The sequence below is a fragment of the Podarcis tiliguerta genome, assembly GCF_965153285.1.
Source record: "Podarcis tiliguerta genome assembly, chromosome: 10".
NCBI lineage: Eukaryota > Metazoa > Chordata > Lepidosauria > Squamata > Lacertidae > Podarcis > Podarcis tiliguerta.
In genome coordinates, this window is record NC_139543.1 from 37,505,815 (window position 1) to 37,528,742 (window position 22,928).

Here is a 22,928-nt window from a genome sequence, read left to right on the forward strand (position 1 = left end):
CCCCATGTTAACCTCACAATAACCCCTGTTAGGCTGAGACCAATTCCACCCAGTGAGTTTCATGGGTCAGTGTGGATTTGAACCCCTGTCTCCCAGGTCCTAAGTCCAGCACTCTAACCACTACGCCACATTAGATACTGACAACACACACCCATTCCCTGCACAATACAGTTGGTTCCCCCTATAGAAATCAAATGCAAATGGCTACAGTGGTTTATACTTACGCTCGCTGCTATCGCCACTGCTGTCATTCTTAAGAGAGCTGGCAGCAACAGGATGTAACAAAATGGGCTCTGTGACACTGTTGCCGGCATCTAAGACAAACAGAGTGGATTGGTGGTCTATATTTTGGAAAACTGCAGATTATTTTGCCTGTATTATAGCATTTAACCAAGTCAACAGAACTGTTTGCAAATAATATTGACCAATAGCAACAATGCAAACAACAACAAAAAAAAGGTTAACAGTGACCCCCCCCCAAAAAATCTGTTTTTAAAAACTACTCAGCTGTACCTCAGCTTGAACTTCAGAACCGTCTTTCCTATTGGGCTTACTGGTGTGTTGCACCAGGGCGCTGGCCTTTCAGGGGCGCCCCAGTGAGTGGGGGAGCTGCGCGGCTTTGCTGGCGGGCTTCCCTTTCCCTGCATGCCCACCAGCTGTGCCCTGTCAACCATATGGCTGGTGGGCATGCAGCTTCCTTCCCAAGCTACCGCGAGAGGAGAGTGATCCCTGCAGAGGCTTGGGGAACGGTCAACAACTCTGGGAAAGGGGGGGGGCACCAGAGGGATCTTTGAACCAGGGCGCTGGATATGCTTAAGACGGCCCTGTCGAACTCCCTCATAAGAACCCCAGAATATGCAATAGTGCTTGCAACCATTTTAAGACATAGTCACCAGAAGGCCTACTGATGTGGATCAGCCCCAGTATATTGGAGGGAGGTGGAGAACAACAGGGAGATTCAACCCTTTGTCCTCTCTGCCGTTCCAGTTCAACTTTCCACAACACCTTTCACCACATTCACATAGGGAAGAAACCTTCCATTAACATCAAATGATTGTCACATTCAGCAGCTGATTGTCACTACTAGTAAGATCTATGACCATATATAATGTGCCATATTATACAGAATTAGCACAGTCTTGCTAACAGTGCGGTCCTGAAGTTGGCATGCGGGGCAATCCACAGGTAGTTTAGCTGTCTGTCCAACCAAAGCCCTACTGAGCTCATTCCTGCAGGGTGAAAGTGAGTTTGAAGGAAACTCATATGGTTCTCTGTCCATTTTGCAACTCCCAGCAACAACCTAGATTGACGGGATGGAAAGAAAAGTCACAGGTGGTTTGGGATACATTGGAACCAAACTGCTTCCCAGTCCTCTACAACAGCCTTTCTCAACCTTGGGTCCCCAGATGTTTTTGGCCTACAACTTCCATCATCCCTGACCACTGGTCCTGTGAGCTAGGGATCATGGGAGTTGGAGGCCAAAAACATCTGGGGACCCAAGGTTGAGAACCACTGCTCTACAACATGCCCATGAACCTCAGAGCTCTGAAAGCAATTGGGCCAGGGCATCAAATGTTTCCATGGTGGTAGAACAGGGAAATTTGATATTGGACCTCCTCCAAAAATCTGAGAAATCTCTTCAGTGTCAGAGTGGGAGATTAGATATTTCCTCCGGCCCCTGAGATAGCTTCCTGGGTACCATAGATGATCAGAGTTTGTGTCATTTGAGGACACATCCAGATAAAAATGAAGTCTTACCATTTGGGGAGGGCTCTGTTGCCGAAAGCAGAACACAGTCGCTCTGTTCTGGTGCTTTTGCAATGCTTTTGTAGACATCAATAGTGCTATTAAAGTGCTTAAAGAACTCTTCTGGAAAGAATTTACCTTCTTCATAAAGATGGTCATTATATTTTCTAAAGTTCTAAGGGGAGAAAAATAACAAAATCCATTTGTAAAGGAAGCACAGATAAGCTGAGTTATCACAGCGTGAAATGGTATGGATCATAAATAGATGGAAATGTGTTTAACAGGCGGTACAAACTGGGAGGTCAAAACTGTAAATTATAAAGGTCAAATTCAGTTGGACACATTTTCCTTGATGCAAAAGCTCTGCACCCTGGATTGCAATTGATTTCTTTCTTGCTGCAAAACTTTATCAGTTAATGGCAAAACTGGCTCCAAACAATATGGTTTTCAGTTACATCATACAGTACTTCTTTAACATGATATTTCAGTTAACTACTTAAAACATGGTTACTTTGTGTATTGTAAACATGGGGATACCTTGGGCCAGATTGCACAATACTCTCCTGATCAGTGCCATGCGTTTGTTTATTTTTTTATACTAAGATTTATACCCTGCTTCCCCCCTCATTTTAACCAGCAGAACATAAGTTAAGACAATAATACAAAATTCATGAGGCAGAGAGTTCCACATGCAGTGTGCTGCCACCGAAAGGCCCTTCTGCCACCAATCATAACACAGAAGGGGCTGAATCTAGACTCATCAAAGAAGTGTTTCAGTTTAAAGCATTGTATATCACACATACAACACATAAAATCGGTTTTTCTTTACCCATATAGCTGAGTCCAAGGTCTTGACATGCATCAAGGCAGATTCATGTGGGCAGCGACTGATACTGATATAACTTGATCCGAAGATGTTTAGGTCTTTAAAGGAAATACCTAGTGCTTTGAATTGCACCCCTAAATCATATGGCAGCTGGTGCAACTGATAAAATAAAAGGGGTGAATGAACTCACCACTTGGCCCCTGTCAAAATTGTGGCTGTAGCATTTTGCACCAACTGTGGTTTACAGGTTGTTTTCCAGAGCAACTCCACATAGAATGTGCCACAGTAGTTTAATCACAAAGTAATAAAGACACATGAATCCATGTGGCTGAAACAAAGTCAAGTTTTACACCTGTGTGCCTTCAACATCATGGGAGATCTATGTGAGGGCATAATTACTTCTACAGTATAATGTTATATGCCAGTAACATTTGTAAGATTGCTATCACTTAAATTTTGGGTGAAACAGTCCTTGAACAGAATTCCTAAATCTGTTTTAGCTATTCCCAATGGCTCAAATGTGCAGTGACTTTCCTTTTGGAAACAGGTGTGTGTGTGTGTGTGTGTGTGTGTGCATACACACACACACACACACATACACACAAACTATGCAGGTGTCATGTACGAAACTGCTTCAGAAACTCGCTTAGATTTTAAAAATAGTTCTGTAGATGTCCAGAGCTTCCTTAGGTGTGTGGAGCCTTAGGTGTGTCTCCCAGACAACAAGAAGTCCATCCATACTGTATATAAAAAGTAGTATTGCATTCCCAGTCAAATATTAAGGATGCAATCCAAAAAATGCTTACTTGGGAATAAGTACTATTGAGCTCAATTGGGCTTACTTCAGAGTAGGCATCTACAGAATCACACTGAAATAAATGATAAAAAGTGGATAGGAAATCTAGTTGCAGACAGACTGAGGGGCTTAAATATAATAGCAAGAAACTAGTACAAAGTGAAAAATCCTAGAGACAAGATAATTTCCGTGTAACACTCAATAAAGATTTAGTGATATAGGCACAAGCAAGGGCAAGCCCAAGCAAAGTCTTGAGCTTGTGTTTTCCACACACACACACACACCCTTCTACTATGATTGGAAAAAGGACCTCTGCAGCATTTAGTTTCACTTTTAGAAAATCCTGGCTTGTTGTTGTTACCTGTGAACTACAGATCATGGTTTAAAACAAATTCCAAAATTTTAAAACAATCAAACTGCAAACTGACTTGTTTAATTAACAGCTTTAAAATAAATGTCTCTTATTTGTGCATGAAGAGCTGGGATTTTCTGAAGGCAAAATGAAGCACTGCAGAAGTCTTTTGCCTGGCTGTGCAGGAGGCAGAGATGGAAACAGGTGCTGAAGAGTGGCCAGGATCCTTCCCACTACATACAAACCCATCTATTCTGTTCTGGTCTGCTCTCTGCACACAATGGTATTATTTTGCAACCAAGAGGAAAGATTAATCTTAGATTATTACCTTATTTTTATTAGTAGACAGGCATGCCATTAGATCATTGATGATCCTTGTGAGATTATTGATGATTGAGTAATTACTTAAGACATCTGACATATCTGAAAAGTCTTTAAATCTGTGCAGAAGATTATTCAGACTCGCTGACAATTCAGGAACCATCAGATACAACCAACAATGATTAGGCTGTCAGGGGTGATAAAAAGAAAAGAGAGAGAGATTACACTCCACACACAACTGTTTAAGTAATTTAAAGTGTGTAAAAGTAGATTAACGTGTCCTTTCCAATAGGTATTAGCTTGCACTTTGTCAAATTGAAAATTCAGCTGCCATTAGATTACCTGCTGTTTTCTTGAGTCCTTTTTGGAATTCCTGACAGTCCTTCTTAACATAACTAGGTCAGCCATGACTGTCAGTAGATGTTGCCAGTTCTGCTTTATCCCTGAGTCTACCAGCTTCAAAGCTGTCAAAAAAATCACTGCTAGCGTTTAACTTCTTTCACACTGTAGTATGCGGGAATCTAACACACAATCTTGTTCTTCTTTACACAATGACTTGCAGATTGATTATTATGCCTTTTATTATTCTAATTATGCTATACTTTTTAAAAAAGTGTATCTTCCCATTAGGTTCCACAAGACACTTTTGCTGTAAAATGCACTATGCAACCCCCACCATCCCACAATTTATGCCTTGAATTTGTCTATCTCAGCATCAAACATGGTCTACTAACACTCACAACTAAAACACAATTTGAGATCTTTAATGCAACAATTCGGTGGAGCTGCACAGGGCAGGGATGGAGAACCTATGGCCCTCCCGATGTCACTGGATTCTAGCTACTGCAAAATTCTTAACTGAGAGCAAACGGAGATGTCAAAAGCAAATAAACCAATACTGTAGAATCACTTGCTAACTCTTGGAAACGGACCAAAATGATGAAACTCATGGTGTGTTCATTTGAGAAACAGAAAGAGCCAATTGAAGAAGCCAAGGGCCCCATTTACAAATTTCATGAGGACGAAGTACAATTTCGACTTTATCATTTATTGAATGAGCATTTATATGTGCCTTTATTTGTATTTGCACCCACTGCCCTACATGCAGAATTCTACAGCACAAATCCTCGCTGCTAATTTCACTATCCTCTTTCTGGGTGGTATACCATAAAAACAGTTGTTGGCAATGAACTAGGAAGATGATGGGTGGAGAAGAGTAAAGGAGAACCATAAAATTCACTATACAGCTTGGTAGCATATTTCAGAGATAAGAGAGCAACTCAAATCTATTAATTCTGCTGCTCCTACAAACACTAACTTTCAGTAAAGAACATCAAGTTTATGGAGAACTGAACTTAATAGTAACATTTAAATCATAGAATCATAGAATATAGAGTTGGAAGGGACCCTGAGGATCATTTAGTCCAACCCCTTGCAATGAAGCTGCCCCATATAGGGATCAGCCCCATGCTATAACCAACTGAGCAAGCCACAAAACCTGGATTACCCACCCTATCTTTTTCAACACTCGCAGAAGAAGGTTCTTCCTCATTCATGCTTCCATTTGCACATGCAAGAATACACATACACACACACACACTAAAACCATTTTACTTACTCTTCCTGCCAGCGAACAGACTTCCTTTGGCCTTTAACTGAGCAGCACCCACCCACACTATTCTTTGCAGTTTGTACATTTGCTTTTTGGCCCACAGAATTAGATGCTTGGCTGAAAGTAATTTGCAATGCATTTTATAAAAAAAAAAAAAAATGTTGGCATTGGATGCATTTTATAGATCTGTGTTGCTGACACATTTTGGCTTGGAATATTTTTTGTTGCACCAAGTGCCAAAAACTAATATATTTCTGCAGTTGACTGAAAGCGTGCTAATTGGGCTTGTTCCACCTTGCTCTCCCCCACATATTGATTTAAGTTTAAAACTGATTTAAGGGCTATCACACGGAAGGTGAAGAAAGCTTGTTTTCTCCTGCTCCGGAGGGTAGGACCCAAACCAATAGTTTCAAGTTACAAGACAGGAGATTTCTACTAAACATCAGGAAGAACTTTCTGGCTGTAAGAGCTGTTTGACAGTGGAGTAGACTTCATTGGAGGTTTGTAAGCAGAGGCTGGATGGCCATTTGCCATTGATGCTTTTGCTGAGATTCTTGCACCACAGGGGATTGGACCAGATAACCCACAAGATCTCTTCCAATTCTACAATTCTATGGTTCTGTAAGAACTTCATTAGATGTTTTGAAGGGTGGTACTGTTATAAATACTGATGATCTGCAGCTTTGGCTTTCTTATTCATCAAAGCAGAGCTGTACACTGTGTAGATGAAGCAGCATGAAAACACACCAATGGAATTTATGAATGACCACTTCACATCCAAACTATTGTCAAGAACAGTCCAGAATGGTCCAGATGTTTCAGTGTCCATGTGTTTTTAATTTAAGGTACTGAACATTGTTGTGAGAAAACTGCACCACAAGTATGAAAACAAAACGCTGCTCCACTGATGTGGATATATTGATAACCGCAGTTCCACATTTTGGAACACTTGGGGGGGGGGGGAATAGTGGAAGGAACTAAGGGCTTCAGACAAAAGAAACTTAGAACAGCCGTGCTGGAGCAGACCAAAGGACCATCATTTCTTATGCTGGCCAGCTGGACGCCTTGGGAACGCACAAGCACCGCATGAAGATCAAAGAAACATTGTTGTTGTTTAGTCGTTTAGTCGTGTCCGACTCTTCATGACCCCATGGACCAGAGCATGCCAGGCACTTCTGTCTTCCACTGCCTCCCGCAGTTTGGTCAAACTCATGCTGGTAGCTTCGAGAACACCATCCAACCATCTCAACCTCTCTCGTCCCCTTCTCCTTGTGCCCTCCATCTTTCCCAACATCAGGGTCTTTTCCAGGGAGTCTTCTCTTCTCATGAGGTGGCCAAAGTATTGGAGCCTCAGCTTCAGGATCTGTCCTTCCAGTGAGCACTCAGGGCCGATTTCCTTCAGAATGGATAGGTTTGATCTTCTTGCAGTCCATGGGACTCTCAAAGGTCTCCTCCAGCACCATAATTCAAAAGCATCAATTCTTCGGTGATCAGCCTTCTTTATGGTCCAGCTCTCACTTCCATACATCACTACTTGGAAAACCATAGCTTTAACTATACGGATCTTTGTTGGCAAGGTGATGTCTCTACTTTTTAAGATGCTGTCTAGGTTTGTCATTGCTTTTCTCCCTAGTAGCACGCTGCATTATACCAAGTCAGAGCCTTGGTCCAGCCTAGCTCAGCATTGCCTTCACAGACTGGCAGCAATTTCGATGGTCTCAGTCGGGATTCTTTTGCACATCAACCTGGAGGAGATCTTTCCATGCAAAGCATGTACATCAGGCGGGCAGCAATGCTGAGAGGCTCACACAGCAGTCCAAGAAGTAGGAATTCCCATCTCCTCTTTTTCTTGTCCCACCCCCCAGTCCAATATCCAGCCTCCCCCCCCCCCTATTTTATCGCTTAATATATCTGGATACTTGTTCTGGCAGCTTACCGTCTTTTCCATCTTTCCCCTCTATTGGTTGGGCAATCTCTATCGATTTGACACTTTCATTCTTAGCTATTACTGTTATTACAATAATAATTTTTAAATAACCGTATATTTTATTATTTATTGGGGGCAGGGAGTGTATTAGCAGAAGAAAGGAGCTATGTTGCCCCATTTGAAAACATCTTCCAACACCACCTAAAAAGGAGAGAGTCTCTTTCTGGAAAGATAATTTAACCCTTGTGGCATTGTTATTAACACAACTGAGGTGATAATAATGCCAGTTGTAGGATTAATTATTACATTCTAAATGTAGTTTAGAATATACCTTCTAATGCAAAATTAACCAATCTCATAAATTAGTTTTTGCCAGTCAAAACAATGTTATTCTGAGGGGAAGTGTCCCTGATTTAATATTCCTCACAAAACCAAACAATACAGCACTTAAGAGCTCTTACCAAGGCTAACAAAATTTGCAGTCATTTCGAGTTTTATTCAACTAAATTATACTCATGAGTAGAACCACTGAACTCAATAAACAAAATTTAACAATGGCCATTACCTGTGTCCAAAGTTTCTACTCTGAGTAGGATTAACATTGGATACAACACTTATTTTTTTTAGATTCTGAATACCACCCGGATATTTCCAAAACATCATGAATATTGCATTGGAATAAGGAGCGTTTAGGACCGGCAGAATTATGCAAGAAAACAGCAAAGAAAGGCATATATGTCAGGGAAATAAAATATACTTTTGATTACCCAGTGCATTCATTAAAGAGATAATCATAATAATTATCACAACTAAAGAAGCTGTTCACCTCCTTTATCTCTGGCAATGTCTTATATGGATTTCCACTGTGGAAATGATAATTATACAGAGGCTTATCCCTTTTGCTGCCAAAGTCACTGTACAATAGGATCGAAAATATAAATCAAAGATTCAAACCAAAAATCTATATTCTCTGCCTTGCACACTAATGAGCATTTATTGCATTTTATCACTAAAGAAAAGATATGGGGCACTCTCAAGCAGAAATATAGTGTGGTTAATGGTAAGGGGAAAAGGTTTAAGCCAGGGGTTGTTAGCTGTAACAGGTGAATGCCTGAGGGCATTCACCTGTGGTCCAGGCTCGGGGCAGAGCATCCCTTTCTGGGTGTGGTCAAAAAGGGGCATTGCTATCCCACACTCTTGCATAAATTCTCTCTAATAATAATAATAATAATAATAATAATAATAATAATAATAATAATAATAATTCATTTATACCCCGTCCATCTGGCTGGGTTTCCCCAGCCATTCTGGGCAGTTTCCAACAGAACATTAAAAACAGAATAAAACTTCAAACATTAAAAACTTCTCTAAACAGGGCTGCCTTCAGATGTCTTCTAAAAGTCAGATAGTTGTTTATTTCCTTGACATCCGATGGGAGGGCGTTCCACAGGGCAGGCACCACTACCGAGAAGGCCCACTGCCTGGTTCCCTGTAACCTCACTTCTCGCAGTGAGGGAACTGCCAGAAGGCCCTCGCCGCTGGACCTCAGTGTCCGGGCAGAACAATGGGGGTGGAGACGCTCCTTCAGGTATACTGGGCCGAAGCTGTTTAGGGCTTTAAAGGTCAGCACCAACACTTTGAATTGTGCTTGGAAATGCACTGGGAGCCAATGTAGGTCTCTCAGGACCGGTGTTATATGGTCTCGGCAGCCACTCCCAGTCTAGTCTAGCTGCTGCATTTTGGATTAGTTGCAGTTTCCAAGTCACCTTCAAAGGTAGTCCCACGTAGAATACACATGGGAACATAGGCCTCCTCATCAGTGGATTTGGGTAGATCATTTGAGGAAGTGTGATTAAAGCTCACCTCCATGCATTAAATGACTGATCCGATAATGGGTGAGGAGGTAATTTCTGTCCCAATGAGGGTGTTGGGCTGGGCAGAGCTTTGCATATATTTACCCTTCTTAGATCTGCCCAAATTTGTGGGGGTCATAGGGTGTGCTGGGCTGAAGCTTAGCCACTCCTGGTTTAAGCTTAACTCACCCACAGAAACCACTGAGTCTTAGTACTGATCAATATCTTTAGAAGTAAATAGCTTTTGAAAGGCCTCTGTTTAGTAAGAGCTTTAACAAAACCAGATGTTCTCATCTCATAAGAGCAGAAAACAAGAATCATCAAGGACTCCCATGGTTGTTTTACAAAGAATATAATTCAAGCAGTTGTACATACCAGACTGTCCATCTTCCGGACATATTTAAGGGTTATCATATAATCATTTGGAAGATTTCCAACCTACAGACAGACAATAAAGGACATTAAAGGTTATTTAGCGGTTCTATATAAAATAAATTTAATTATGTGCTATATAGAAAAATATCATTAAATGTTCTGCTAAAGCAGGGGTGGGAAATGCATAGCTCTTCAGATGCTGCTGGACTAAAACTTCCATCATTCCTGGCCACTGGCCATGTTGACTGGGGCTGATGGGAACTGGAGTCCAATGAAATCCTATACAAAGGTAGTGCATGAAGCCAAGACTCATCGTGTCTTGCTCTTATTTTCTGTTACATCTGAATTCTGAACTGGAATAGTAGGTTATTGGGAAAGGCTGCTAACTCCTCATCCCAGTCATTGTTGGAGAAGATTTTAAGCTTGCCAGATGGAATGATTCCCCCATGCGCTGTTCTTAAGGTTCTCCTGACCCCCCTAAGCCAGTTTGGGGAGATGGGGGCAGAAGAGGAGGCAAAGCCCCATAGCGTTAGTGGAAGTCCTTGTGCAGGCATCCACGAGTCGAATCCCACCCTGTATTTCTCACCATCCTGATAGCCCATAATTTGGGATCCAGCAATAGCCACACTTCAAGCAAAAGGGAACACATTGTTTTCCATACTCGGTATGCAGGAAGGGACTTGATACTTAGCAATGTCAGCAACTGTATATTCCTTTAAGAAAGGTCACTGCAAGATTAAATTTGTTCCAGATCAACAAGCACTACAAGAATTGGCATGCATTATGTATACAATCTACTTTACCGGCATCAGGGCCTGTCAAGAACTTTTCACGCACAGTTAAAAAAAACACACAAGAACTTAAGTGGTCAAGACTACAGATTCAAGGAGTAAGAGCATTACTTCCAAACAGAAAACAACTCAGTATGAGACAGCTTGTGCATGACAGTGGATAATATATATGCATGGTGTCTTACCCAGAAAACTTTCCTTAATTGCAAATCATTTATAGAATTGTCTATCAAATATATTTGTAATTTTGCAGTATCATCTATGTCCAAGTCACAGGAAGTCCAAAGTGGTCACGTGGATAGTATCTCAGCAAAGCTCATACTTAGAAGGCTCCTACTCAGAATCCTAATCCTCCAACCCTTTCAGACTTGCATTACCTTCCTTGATTTCCGAAGTATTTGCCTTTCCTGCCTCTCTTAACACTGTCAGCTGATCTTCTTTGAAGGTTGCATGCCTTCAGTAAATTCAGTAAGACCTTTCAAGGTCTCAGTCAGGGAGACAGTTGCACACCCTTCGGCCAAAAGATAACACAGGCCTGTGTACCACTTCCTTAACCCATTTGCAATGGGTTGTTCCTGGTCCAGTAATCTGGTAAGCAACCAACTCCAGCGCTACTTGTGACACAGCTACTTGCAAGGTGCTCTGTAAAGCACCTGCTTCCTGCATGGGAACTGGAAAATTGAGGCGTGTCATGTCCTTGGCAGGCCACATCACACGGAGCAGATGAGCCACTTTGGCTTGTGGTGGCACAAATTCTTCTGCAAAATAATGCTTCAGATATCTTTGGGTGCCACTTCTCTGGCAACAGAGACACTGTCAAAGACCTAAGAAGGAGGGGAAATAATCTACTACTACTGTGACTTAGGGAAAAACAGCCAGGAACACCCTATGGAAGCTGCCTTAGTCCAGCCTTCTCCAACCTGGTGCCCTTTAAGATGAACAAAAGCTCCAGCTGGTGAGAGTGGTAGTCTAACCAGGTTGGGGAAGCCTATCCATTCAAACTGGCATCAGCTCTAGAGGGTTTTTCTAGGCTGAAAGTTTTCCCAGCCTAGATATCTAATTAATTAGGCTCTTAACACAGAATGAACATCATTTCTTTGTATCACTAGCTCAGTAGACCAATCCCCTTCTGCTGCCTGCTTCTCTATTTGCATGCCAAGCTGTATATATAGTACTTCAAACAAACATACATAACTAGACTCAGGAAACAGGCCTGCCATTTCTGGTAGAGCTGATGACTGAGCAATGGTGAGGCCTGGATAGAGCTGCTCACTAGGAAACTTGTACTCCCGGTCTACCTCTCCATCATTTCTCAATGAGTAGACCTGCTGTCCATCTGTGGTTGGGCCGGGCACCCAGATAATGCTTTTCTATGCACTACTGAAGCTCTCAATTGCCCCCCCTTCAGCCCTTCATTAACTGCAATGCTGCTACAGTCAACTTCACAGATTCCCCACCCCTGCATTTCCCTAGGAAAAGCCACTATGCCATGATGACAATACTGGACTACAAGTCTCCTCAAAAGGAACATGAAATAGTGGAGGATGGTGATGATGATGATTATTCCCCGCCTATCTGGCTGGGTTTCCCCAGCCACTCTGGGCAGCTTACAGCACATATAAAAACATAATAAAACATCAAACATTAAAAACATCCCGATATAGGGCTGCCTTCAGATGTCTTCTAAAAGTTGTGTAGTTCTTTATCTCCTTGAAAGGAGGGTTTTCCACAGGGAGGGTGCCACTATTGAGAAGGCCCTCTGCCTGGTTCCCTGTAACTTCACTTCTTGCAGTGAGGGAACCTGCAGAAGATCCTCGGAGGAGGACCTCAGTGTCTGGGCTGAGCGATGGTGGTGGAGACTTAAAGTGGGCTGGGGGTACCTCAAAGCCCAGAGGCAGAATGTGGACCTCTAAGCCTCTGTGTTTAGAGCTTGGGGTTCTCATCAGTCATATTCCCCACCAGCCTTCCTCACCACCCTCCAACAGACCATATGGAATGTGGGCCGATTCCAATTTTTCTGAGGACTGGTTACTACCCAGCACCTCAGCTCTGTGGTGCTTCTGTGTCCTTTTCCTCCTTTATGTGATGTGCCCTGAGCCATGTTCTCCAGCTGGTTTCTACTAGGAGGATTTGGGGAAAGCTGTAGAAAGATGAAGTGGGATTACCATTACCGAATTATCAGTACAATAAATGTTTATGTGTTCAGCAGTAGCATTGCTGCAGGGCAGGATCAAGAATGAATATCTGATCCGTAAGTTTGTTTTGGGAAGGAACACTGAACGTTTTGCTCTTGGAACTCAGGTTAAAAGACTGCAATGATTGCCATAAGCAATTACATATACTAAATGACAAACACATGTATTATATACTTAGCCAAGGCTTTATTTGTTTTGTTTGCCTAATGTTAATAGTTTAGATATGATGTTTCCAGTGTGAGTAGACTATGAAACAGTAAAGTGTTTCTTACCATAAAAATGAACTATCTTAGCACATACATTTTGATATAAGTTGAGCTTGGCCAGCCCTACCACTAGACAGAGTGAGGCGGATGCCTCAGGTGGCAAATGCCGGAGGACAGTAGTTTCCCTCCTATCATTCACTCCAAGGGTGGCACCTTTTATATATATAAAAGGAGAACCTCTGGTTGCAGATACCTTTGGGAAAATAGGTCCCATGATTACTGCAACATATAGTACTTCTGATCCAGAGAGGAATCTCCTCTTTCATTAGTATGTGCACAACTACTCTAGAAGCACTGAATGACCATTCACTTTGCATCCCTTCCTTGCATAAGCAGAAAATGATCTGCAGACCTGCTCTGCTAACACACAGAGTGCGCGTTTTGCATGTGCAACAATCCTAACACACACCCAGGGGATCCCTAGACCAGAAGAGTTTTATTGAGCTTTATGATCACTATCACAATCTACAACCGTGGGACCCTTTCCCCTTGGGAGCTTTCCCAAAAGTTTCAAGTGTGCTTTTATAATTTTAGTGCGCTTTTAAAATTCACTTAAGGCAAGTTGTAAAATTTAATTTGTTGTTACTCACAGTCAGAGTTTTCCGGGTGCAAATTAAAAACAAACAACGAGAAGATTTGGAAAGGCACAGTTGTTGTAGGATGATAAAGAGAAGGTGGAATGGTTCAAAAGAGGACAGAAGGAGCAAAGGGATGGAATGAATTCCTTTCAGATGGCAGAATTGGCTTCAGACAGTGAAAAGGAAGGTCACAAAGGAGGGGTGTTTAAAGAATGATTCCAAAGGTTTAAAAAGATGCCAAAGATTATGAGCAAATTGATGGCCACCTCTTGCTGATGGTATCATAAATAATGGCAACTTAATGTGTTATGGGATCACAGAAAACCATCACAGTAATCCAATCATTGACACACAAACTTAGAAACAGCATCAAAAGAGCAGTACCAACCAATCAATACAGCAGCAACAGAATCAAAAGCTTGTTTAAAAAGCAAAGTTTTCCACTGCTAGTAAACACAAATAAGGAGGAAGATGATTTAACCTCTTGAAGCAGGGAGTTCCACATATGAGGTCCGACCACAACACACACACGCCATAAAAACACTCCCATCTTTCCAGCAAGTCTCCTCAAAGGAAAGGGAACATGCAGGGGAAACAGCCACAGATGCTCTTGGGGACCCCAAGCCTGGGGCCAAGTGTGCCCCCACAAGCCTCTTTATATGGGACTCTCCCCAGCACTACTTTCAACCCTCCTCAGCTGTTTTTGCCTAGTTGCAATATGCCCTCTAGCTCTGATAATGCCTCCTTGAATGGAGGAGAGAGGGGTGTGTGAGAGTGTTTGTAGAAACTAGCCTACAATACAAAGATCTAGTCAGCCTTCATTGCTCTGTCAATTTTTGCCTCTGGCCCCTCCCACCAGTGGCATGCAGCCCCTGGAAGGTTTTCCAGAAGAGAATTCACCCCTTGTGCTGAAAATAGCTCCCTCTGCAGCTGAGACAATGAAGGGGCCCCGTGATCTCTGCTTCTTGTCCAAGTCAAGATTTTAGCAGCAGAATTCTGTACCAACCGATACGTCAGAGTAGTTTTCACGGGCAGTGGCACATATATCCATTATGGTAGTCCAGCTGAGATGCAGCTAATGAATGTAGGACCATAGTCAATAGGGGCTTAGAGAATTGTAGAACTGTAGAGTTGGAAGGGACTGTGAAGGTCAACTAATCCAAACCCCTGCAATGCAGGAATCTTAGCTGAAGCATCCATGACAAAGGGCCATCCAACCTCTGCTTAGAAACCTCCCAGGAAGGAGAGTTCACCACCCCTGGTGGGAGACCTTTCTGCTGTCAAACAGCGTAATACAGTGAAATGTACGAGACTGACAAAAATCAACCTGTTTATGAGTCTATGCTTATTTGTGTCATTTGGTTCAGATTACTTTGTTGGTTGTATAATACCTTCCATTCAAACAAGGACAATAATAATTTTTAAAGGGAAGTTTGCACTTAGACCAAAGCTTATATGTGGCTTTTGTGTAGGAACAGGCCATTTGTTGTTTGGATAAATAGCTGAACAAAGCCTTATGGCTTCACTTAGCACAGCTGCTAGATCTTCCGTTTCATTTCATTTGCCCCTTCTCTGTATTTGCAGTTTGTTTCTTCTGCTTAGATGTCTGATTCTCACTTTCTTTCCTACTTGTACATTTCTCCTCTCTTGCCTCTTGTTTATATTCTCCCACACGATACATTTCCTCTTTATTCCTTCTGTCTCAGCTGGAAAAGTGTGCTTCCCTTCTAAGTAGAGCAATGAAACAGTTAACGATATTTACTTATTTAACAGCGCAATACTAAAACCACTTATGCCAGACCACTTCTACTGAAGTTGATGACTCTTGAGTAAGTGGATTGTGAACAGTGATTATAAAACTGTGCGGCATCACTCATAAAACCATATTACATTAACACAATTAATAGAAAATGAATATTATGTGCATAGAATGTTTCCAGGCAGCTCATGAAAATATAAAAAGCATTGTTTCAGAGTTGCCGCTTAAAATTAAAAGCCTGGAGAGGAGGGTAATTAAAATTAAGCACAGCAATTAAAAAATAGGAACAGCAGCAATGCACACTAAAATTGTAAATTCTTCCAGACCCCCTTCATACTGCCTTACATGAGTAAGCTGAGCAGAGACACACATAAGAGTGCCTTTGAAATGGTTTGTAAAAGGCCGAGCATGTACGCTTATTTTTAGAAATCTGAAAAAGACTGTCTGTCAAACAGAGAAGGGCTGTAGCACAGTGGTAGAGCACAAACTTTACATGCAGGTTCAATCCCTGGCATCTCTAGATAGGGCTAGGAAAGATTCATGACCCAAACCCTGAAGAATCCCTGCCAGTCAAGTATATTGTACTGAGCTGGGTGGACCAGTGGTCTAAGCCGTTTCTTATGCCTCACAGATCTAAGCAATAACTTAAATATTTTGGCCCCGGTGTAATGCTCTGCTTGTTCTCAAAAAACTCCCAAAAAGTGTAGCATAATGGTTAGAATGTTGAATGGTTGAATGGTTAGAATGACCTGGGAAACCAGAGTTAGAATCTTCATTCAGCTATGAAGTTCACTGGGTAACCTTGGGCCAGTCACCATCTCTTAGCCTAACCCACCTCACAGGGTTGTGAGGATGAAATAGAGAGGAGGCGAACCATGCACACCACCTTGAGCTCCTTGGAAGATAAAGGTGGTATATAAATGTAGCGTATATAAAAAAGAAGAAGTTCAAGCATAGAATCACACTAGGAACTGTTCTTGGCGCTTGAGTAACTGGCGATGGTGGGGAACCATGCAAAGGTGGGAATTGTCTGCACATTGTGTCTGAAGAACTGGACATGGAGGAAGGGGTTGATTTCCTTCATGAGCACAAATCACTCTATGTATAAGATAAGCCAACAGGTGCAGAGTCAGCCCAGTCAGTGCTGACTGCATAAGTCAGGCATGGCCAAACTTGGCCCTCCAGCTGTTTTGGGACCACAGTTCCCATCATCGCTGATCACTGGTCCTGTTAGATAGAGATGATGGGAGTTGTTGTCCCAAAACAGCTGGAGGGCCAAGTTTGGCCATGCCTGGTATAAGTGATTAAGGCATATCACACTCAGTCTTGTGCTGTCTGTGTCAGAGTCAATCTTGAGAAGTGATTCAAAGATCTGAATTGATGGAGCAATTGAGGTATTTCTACTTATCTGTATCTGCAAAGCCTACAAGCTGTATGTATATATCAACGCCCAGAAATGTATTACTGAAGCCTTATCTTCTGCAACAGTAAACTATTTGGACCTTAAGCTGCCTCTGTGTGGCGAATGGAACTGGGGGCAACTTCCACTGTGTGGGTATCTCACCTCAGATTTCCAACACATTCGAGGACCCATGTGTGCATTGTTTATGAACTTCCCCACCACCACCAAACAAACAAACATTAAACTCCTTGTTAGGAAAAACAACAACATGAAACTATTTCATTTTCCCTTGGGAAGCTGGTAGGTGTGATTGTTCGTACTGCACAAGTTAATAGCCACATTTCTTCCAATGTGGAGATCAGCTTCACCATAAATATTTATGGTAGCATGAAATGGATTGCATGAAAGCATGTAACCTGCAAGAGCTCAAAAATCTCAAAGGTTTACTGTACCGAAAGAGAGATGATCATATGCAGGACTGTTTCACACCACGTCTTACCATCTCATTCCCCTCCCCACAGCCACACACATTGCAAATACCACAAAGCTAAACCATGGCTTGACACAAGCACATGACTGTGGGGGCTACAGAAAGAATATTGTGGTTACTTGCTCCTCCTTTGGTTCTGCTACATTGCTGTGACCTAAACTATGGTTTGGCTTAGTGTGCCATCCAAACCTGGTTTTGTAATTTATCTCCTCCACATAAACCACAAACCAAATGCTATAGAACAAACCTTTCTAGAGGGAGAAAAACCATAAGCCTGGATATGGATGACATGTTAAGCCAAACCATGACATAGTTCACAGAAGCACAGCAGCATCAGGACTGGAGGAGGAGCAAATGACTGCAATCTCCTTTCTGAGATCCTGTGATTTCACACTAAGCAGGGCTGTAGTTAACAGAGCGATAGCCAGGCTCTCAGCCCTGGGTGAAGCTTCTACAGGGGCACCACTGAGGCTCCCAGCTTGCAAGGGCTTCCTCTGACCGCACCACCTCTTTGCAGCTCCAGAGTCTAAAAGTGTCTTTTGTAGCAGTGTGGATCTTGAGATCCTCCTTCCTCTTTCCCCCTGTCTGTTTTGGAACTGTGTGAGAAAGAGAAATCCTGGAGAAAGTTGCTCTCCAAGCAAGTTAGAAAGGGAAAGTTTTCTTTCTTTCTTTCTTTCTTTCTTTCTTTCTTTCTTTCTTTCTTTCTTTTTCTTCTTTTGCTTCCATCAATGTCTCAAAGATCAATTAAAAGTGGTGAAGAGATCAGAACACCACCTCCTGCCCATTTTGGGAACAAAAGCACTTTGGAGTATTGCTTGCTTATGTTTGTTCTCTCCCTCCCTCTCCCTCTCCCTCCCTCCCTCCCTCTCTTTCTGTGTGTGTGTGTGTGTGTGTGTGTGTGTGTTTGGATCTAGAGGACAACATACATGTTTACACCATATGAATACATAAAGAGGGCACTGCTGCATACAATCAGCTGCAAAAATTGAGTCCTCTTCATACTGAAAATAAAATATCTGCAATGAAATAAACGTGATGCTGACATATGAAGCACTTTGTATTTATCCCTTCCTGTAGTGTGTGTGTGTGTGTATGTGTACACAAACACATGTGGGGTGGTGGTGGCAAACCGAGTCTTTGCCCCAGGTGACGGAAAGCCTAGTTTCAGCCCTGCACTAAACCATGGTTTGGCTTAGCTTAATGTACAAACTGGGTCAATGTGGAGCAGTATCAGCTAATGTTTCCCTTATTTTATTTACTCATTTCCACATTAAAAGCAACATGTTTCTCATAAGTGAGTGAACATGTGTTTTCTAGAATCCATGTGACTTTAAAAAAAAATGTTCAGCTCACAAGATCTCTGTACATTGTTCATAACTGTACTGCATGCTGTTTTACTTGTTCTTTACTTGGGGGTAAAACATGCAAGGCTGTGGGTTATGAATTGTTTCTCAGTGACATTTCCATTATCTGAGTCTTGCTGGGATGATCTAATCTAAATTGGCAGAAACCCCTTTGAGATGCATTTTTGTAAAAGAAAAAAACAATACAATTCATAAAAGATTGCCCTTTTTCTAATTAGGGAAAAAGCACGCGATTTGGTTTGTCTTCCATGAGATTGTGAGAACACAAGCAGAAAGCTCCTCAATCCATTATTTTCAAGTAAAAACACACAAACGAAACACTCAGGTTTAGGTTAAGGGGCCAGGGGGCCTATTTACCATGGGCTTGAGAGAAAAGCTAATACTAGCACTTGGGGAATTTGCTAATGGGCATCAAAAATGGACCAAAGAAAACAAATTAAGGACATCTGAGATGTGCTGCTGACTGTTAGAACAAACATTTGAGTTGAAAAGGAAGCCCTCGAAGGCTGCTGTCTTGGATGCTGAAAATCTGGGGAAGCCAACATGATGCTCTCCAGAGGTTGTTGGATTGCAGCAATTATTGCACGCCAAAGTGCTGTGAAACCATTGCCCCACCCAATCAAGGACTACACATGGCAATATTCATTTTGGATTGAATTAGCCACAACCCTATCGATTACAGATGTAAGGGGTTTGGCCTAGGCATTGGGTATATTCTATATCAACCAACCTACTTGCTGGATGTTTTATGGGGGTTGATCCAGAGATGGTTAGGCCCTGTGACATACACCAAATATCTTCTTGACTGGATTGCTGCCTTGAGGAGCGCTATGACCCTGGACCCCACACATGGGCATCTGGACAGAAGCACCTCCTCCTGGATTCCTTTAATGGGATACCTGTTCCCTCAGCGGGGCAGACAGAGGCTTACAGACTCTCCTCCAACCAAGACTAAGGCCTAACCTTAAGTTGTGACAATTGTTATGAGGAAGGTAAAACCTTCAGATGAGGCAAATTAGTCTGACAGAAAAATTCCTCCCTGGTCCCCAATATTGGAACTGAGATCATCTATAACAAGGTCATGCACTGAGCAATCACCCACAGTAACCGGTAGGCACAAGCTGAACCCAAATGGAAAAATGGCAGTGCCAGGGAAGGGGCTAGCTGCTTTTTATTTCTGAGAAGTGGACCAGAATGAAGTCTTCCTTTGGACCTTGTCTGCCCTGGGCCCATCAGCAATTGGTCAATTTACAGGCAGGTTGAATCCAAGTCCCCCCAGCCAACGAGAGAGTGACCTGGTCCCTCACTGGCTGGAGGTCCTGAGCAGGGAGAATTCCCTTGGGATGAGGTGGTGGAGTCGATGCCTGACTGCAATACTGTGCTACAGTGGAGATGAGCAGAATTCCCATCATCCCTGACGATTGGCCATGCTAGAAGGGACTGCTGGGAATTGGAGTCCAACAGTTTCTGGTGGGCACGGAGTTGGCTAGCTCTGCTGTAAACACAACCATTTTTGTGAATGCACTTTCAATCTTCAATTGTAAGTCAAGAAGCACTTCCGTCAACATGCTTTCCCCAGTGTCCCTTCTCGCTTACTGTAGTCTGCTTACTGTGGCTGCTTAGCATAGTCACAACACTTAGTATATAAAAAGAAGGTTACAAGGAAAGCCACTTGCCAGTTTTGCAATGTCATACACATCATCCGTCACAGGATTCCCGCAGGGACTTTGGGCTCTGATAAAAGGATTAAGGAGGAGCAGCTGAAGATAAAAGCAAGTGATAATCCAAGTCTGTAAAAGAGAGGGAATATTTGCTTGGTAAACTTCACAAGAACGAATTACATACAGTAACATGTGATACTTTGAAGTGAAACATTTCTTGGCTAGTAAAATAGTCAATCACTAGCTTACAAAAACGCAGACGAGTATGATAAAAATGCTGATATCATGGGTTAAGATTTCATTGGGCAATATTTGCAGAAACAAATTCATGCTTCCAAGGCAAATATAAAGTTCTCCACAGAGCAGACTCATTGAAATTAATAGACCTAACTCTGTAATGTTCATTATACCCCATGGATTCAACTCTGAATAAAACTTAGTTGAATACTACCCAAAATGTTTATCTCCCCGACCTAATCGTCTCAAGGAGACATGAAAATGCCTAGAACAGGCTCAAGATGCCTAGAATGTATTTCATAAGTTAAAATAAATGTTTTTGTTAGTTGGATAGTAGGAGCATAAAATAGGCTATTCATAAAATGTTTGATATTTGACTATAGGTTGCACCCAAATTTTACTGAGAGTAAACTCAAACTGAAAGGGATGCACCTAAGTGTTCATTCATTTAAAGGGGCTTCTGCCAAGTATGGCTAACGTTGGATGCAAACCCTACTTATATACAGATTTGTTTACTGCTCTCATGAGCCATTTTAAGCATCATTTGGAAAAGTGGCATATAGATTACCGGTATTTTGAAGATGATTTTAAGTACCAGTAGCTGGACAGCAACAGTGGGAAAAGGTATTCTACTTTTGAGCCATGCTGGTGGACTTTCCAGGGACATTGACTTGGCCACTGTGAGAAGCAGGATGCTGGACTAGGTGGCATTTTGGTCTTTTCTGGAAGGATTCTTTGTTGGTCCTTACCATAGTCACACAAGCAAAGATGTGAAATCCCACTTCAGGAAACCAGTTCCATGCAAACAATGATCCTGAGATGCGGACACACTTCACACATTAGAATAGCACACCCAGCTTTCACATGTTACAGCTGAGCATTTCCCCAAGCCAGAGCTGTTTGGAGCACACCCAAGGGTAGCACTCTTTGAAATTGCACTTCAGTGTAATGAAGATGATCACAGAGACTTGCCTATAGTTTCATTTTTGCACTTCCCCAGCAAACCACACATTTTTGCTTGCATTTTATCTTAAAATATGCATTCCATATGCATTTTAGCACCTTTTTTTAATCCAAGAACTGTTATCTCAGAATTAGACATGCAAAAACCAAAGGATAACCATGTTCTGATCCATATATTTGTCTCGGAATTGTGAATTAGTTTGGCTCCTTGAAAATGTAAGCAGAGCCCTGCCAGATCAGGCCAAGAGTCCATGCAGTCTAGCATCCTGTTCTCACAGTAGCTAACTTGATGCCTTTTAAAAGCTCATAAGCAGTACATGAGTACAAGACCACTCTCCCCACCTGTGATTGCCAGCAACTGGCAGAATTCAGGGCATACTGCCATTGAGAGCCTTCTCCTCTATGAGTTTGTCTACTCCTCTGTTAAAGCCACTCAAGTAGGTAGCCATCACTACCTCTTGTGGGAACAGGTTCTAGAGTTAAGTACTGTGTGAAAGTACCTCCTTTCGTCTGCCCTGAATTTTCCAATATTCACCTTCATTGGATGAACTAGTATCATAAAAGAGCAGGAAAAAGCTTCATTGCGTGCTTATAAACCCAATGCACACATGGAGTCTGTTCTTAGCTGTTAAGGCTACTAGGAACATCCAGCACCAATTTGTTTGATCCTTTTAACAAAGCAATCTGTTCCAATGACCCATCTTGCAGCAATAAATCTGTAAGTCAACTGTGTAGGAAAGTCACTCGTTTCACAGTTATCAAATTACTAGCAATTAATTTAATTCATTGTAATTATCTTGAATTATTTGTGTAGAAATGGACTGCATCTAATTTCTTTTGTCTCCGTGTTTATTTTTGGTATTTGCTGCCCTATAACATGAAGTTCTCTGGGTAGCTAACAATAAGTAAGCAAAAACAAGTGAAATGCTATGGTAACCATTAAAAGGGGAAGAAGCCGGACAGATACAATGAAACAGAACTTGCCACATCCTCAAAATAAAAAAAAACCAAAAACCATGGTTCCTAGGCAGAGAGGGAGACTACTTAAATTATGTCAAAGGCTTGTGTGAACAAAAAGGTATTCAGCCTGGTAGCAAAAAGACCACAAAAATGGCTAGCCCCCTGGAAACCTATTCCATAACTGAGATGCCTCTATTGAAAAGGACCTGTCTGTGGTGATTGCTCACCTCACTTCATTAATCAGAGGTACCAGGAACAGGACTTCTTAGGAGGATGCTAAGGTTTGGGTCAACGTGTGTAGGAGAAGACAGTCTTTCATGTAACCTGGTCCCATGCTGCTTAGGATTTCTAAGATTCAAGCCAGTGTTTTAAATAGGGCCCAGGGGCTAGTGCAACTGACAATCCACAGGCACAGTGTGATCAAGCAGCCAAGTCTAGATTGATTCTTATTGTG

At 42.2% G+C, this 22,928-nt stretch overlaps 1 protein-coding gene across 3 annotated transcripts in view; it reads right to left on the reverse strand.

Moving 5' to 3' along the window:
- KITLG (KIT ligand) overlaps nt 1–22,928 on the reverse strand; it is a 97,932-nt gene that overhangs the window by 14,183 nt on the left and 60,821 nt on the right. For all 3 annotated transcript variants that reach the window (XM_083401007.1, XM_083401006.1, XM_083401005.1), the window contains exons 2-6: nt 20,330–20,443; nt 9,809–9,871; nt 4,049–4,228; nt 1,759–1,921; nt 225–314 (exon numbers count right to left, since the gene is read on the reverse strand). In XM_083401007.1, coding sequence (XP_083257133.1) covers nt 225–314; nt 1,759–1,921; nt 4,049–4,228; nt 9,809–9,847 — 472 coding nt within the window. In that variant the 5' untranslated portion in view covers nt 9,848–9,871; nt 20,330–20,443. The remainder of the gene's footprint in view (nt 1–224; nt 315–1,758; nt 1,922–4,048; nt 4,229–9,808; nt 9,872–20,329; nt 20,444–22,928) is intronic.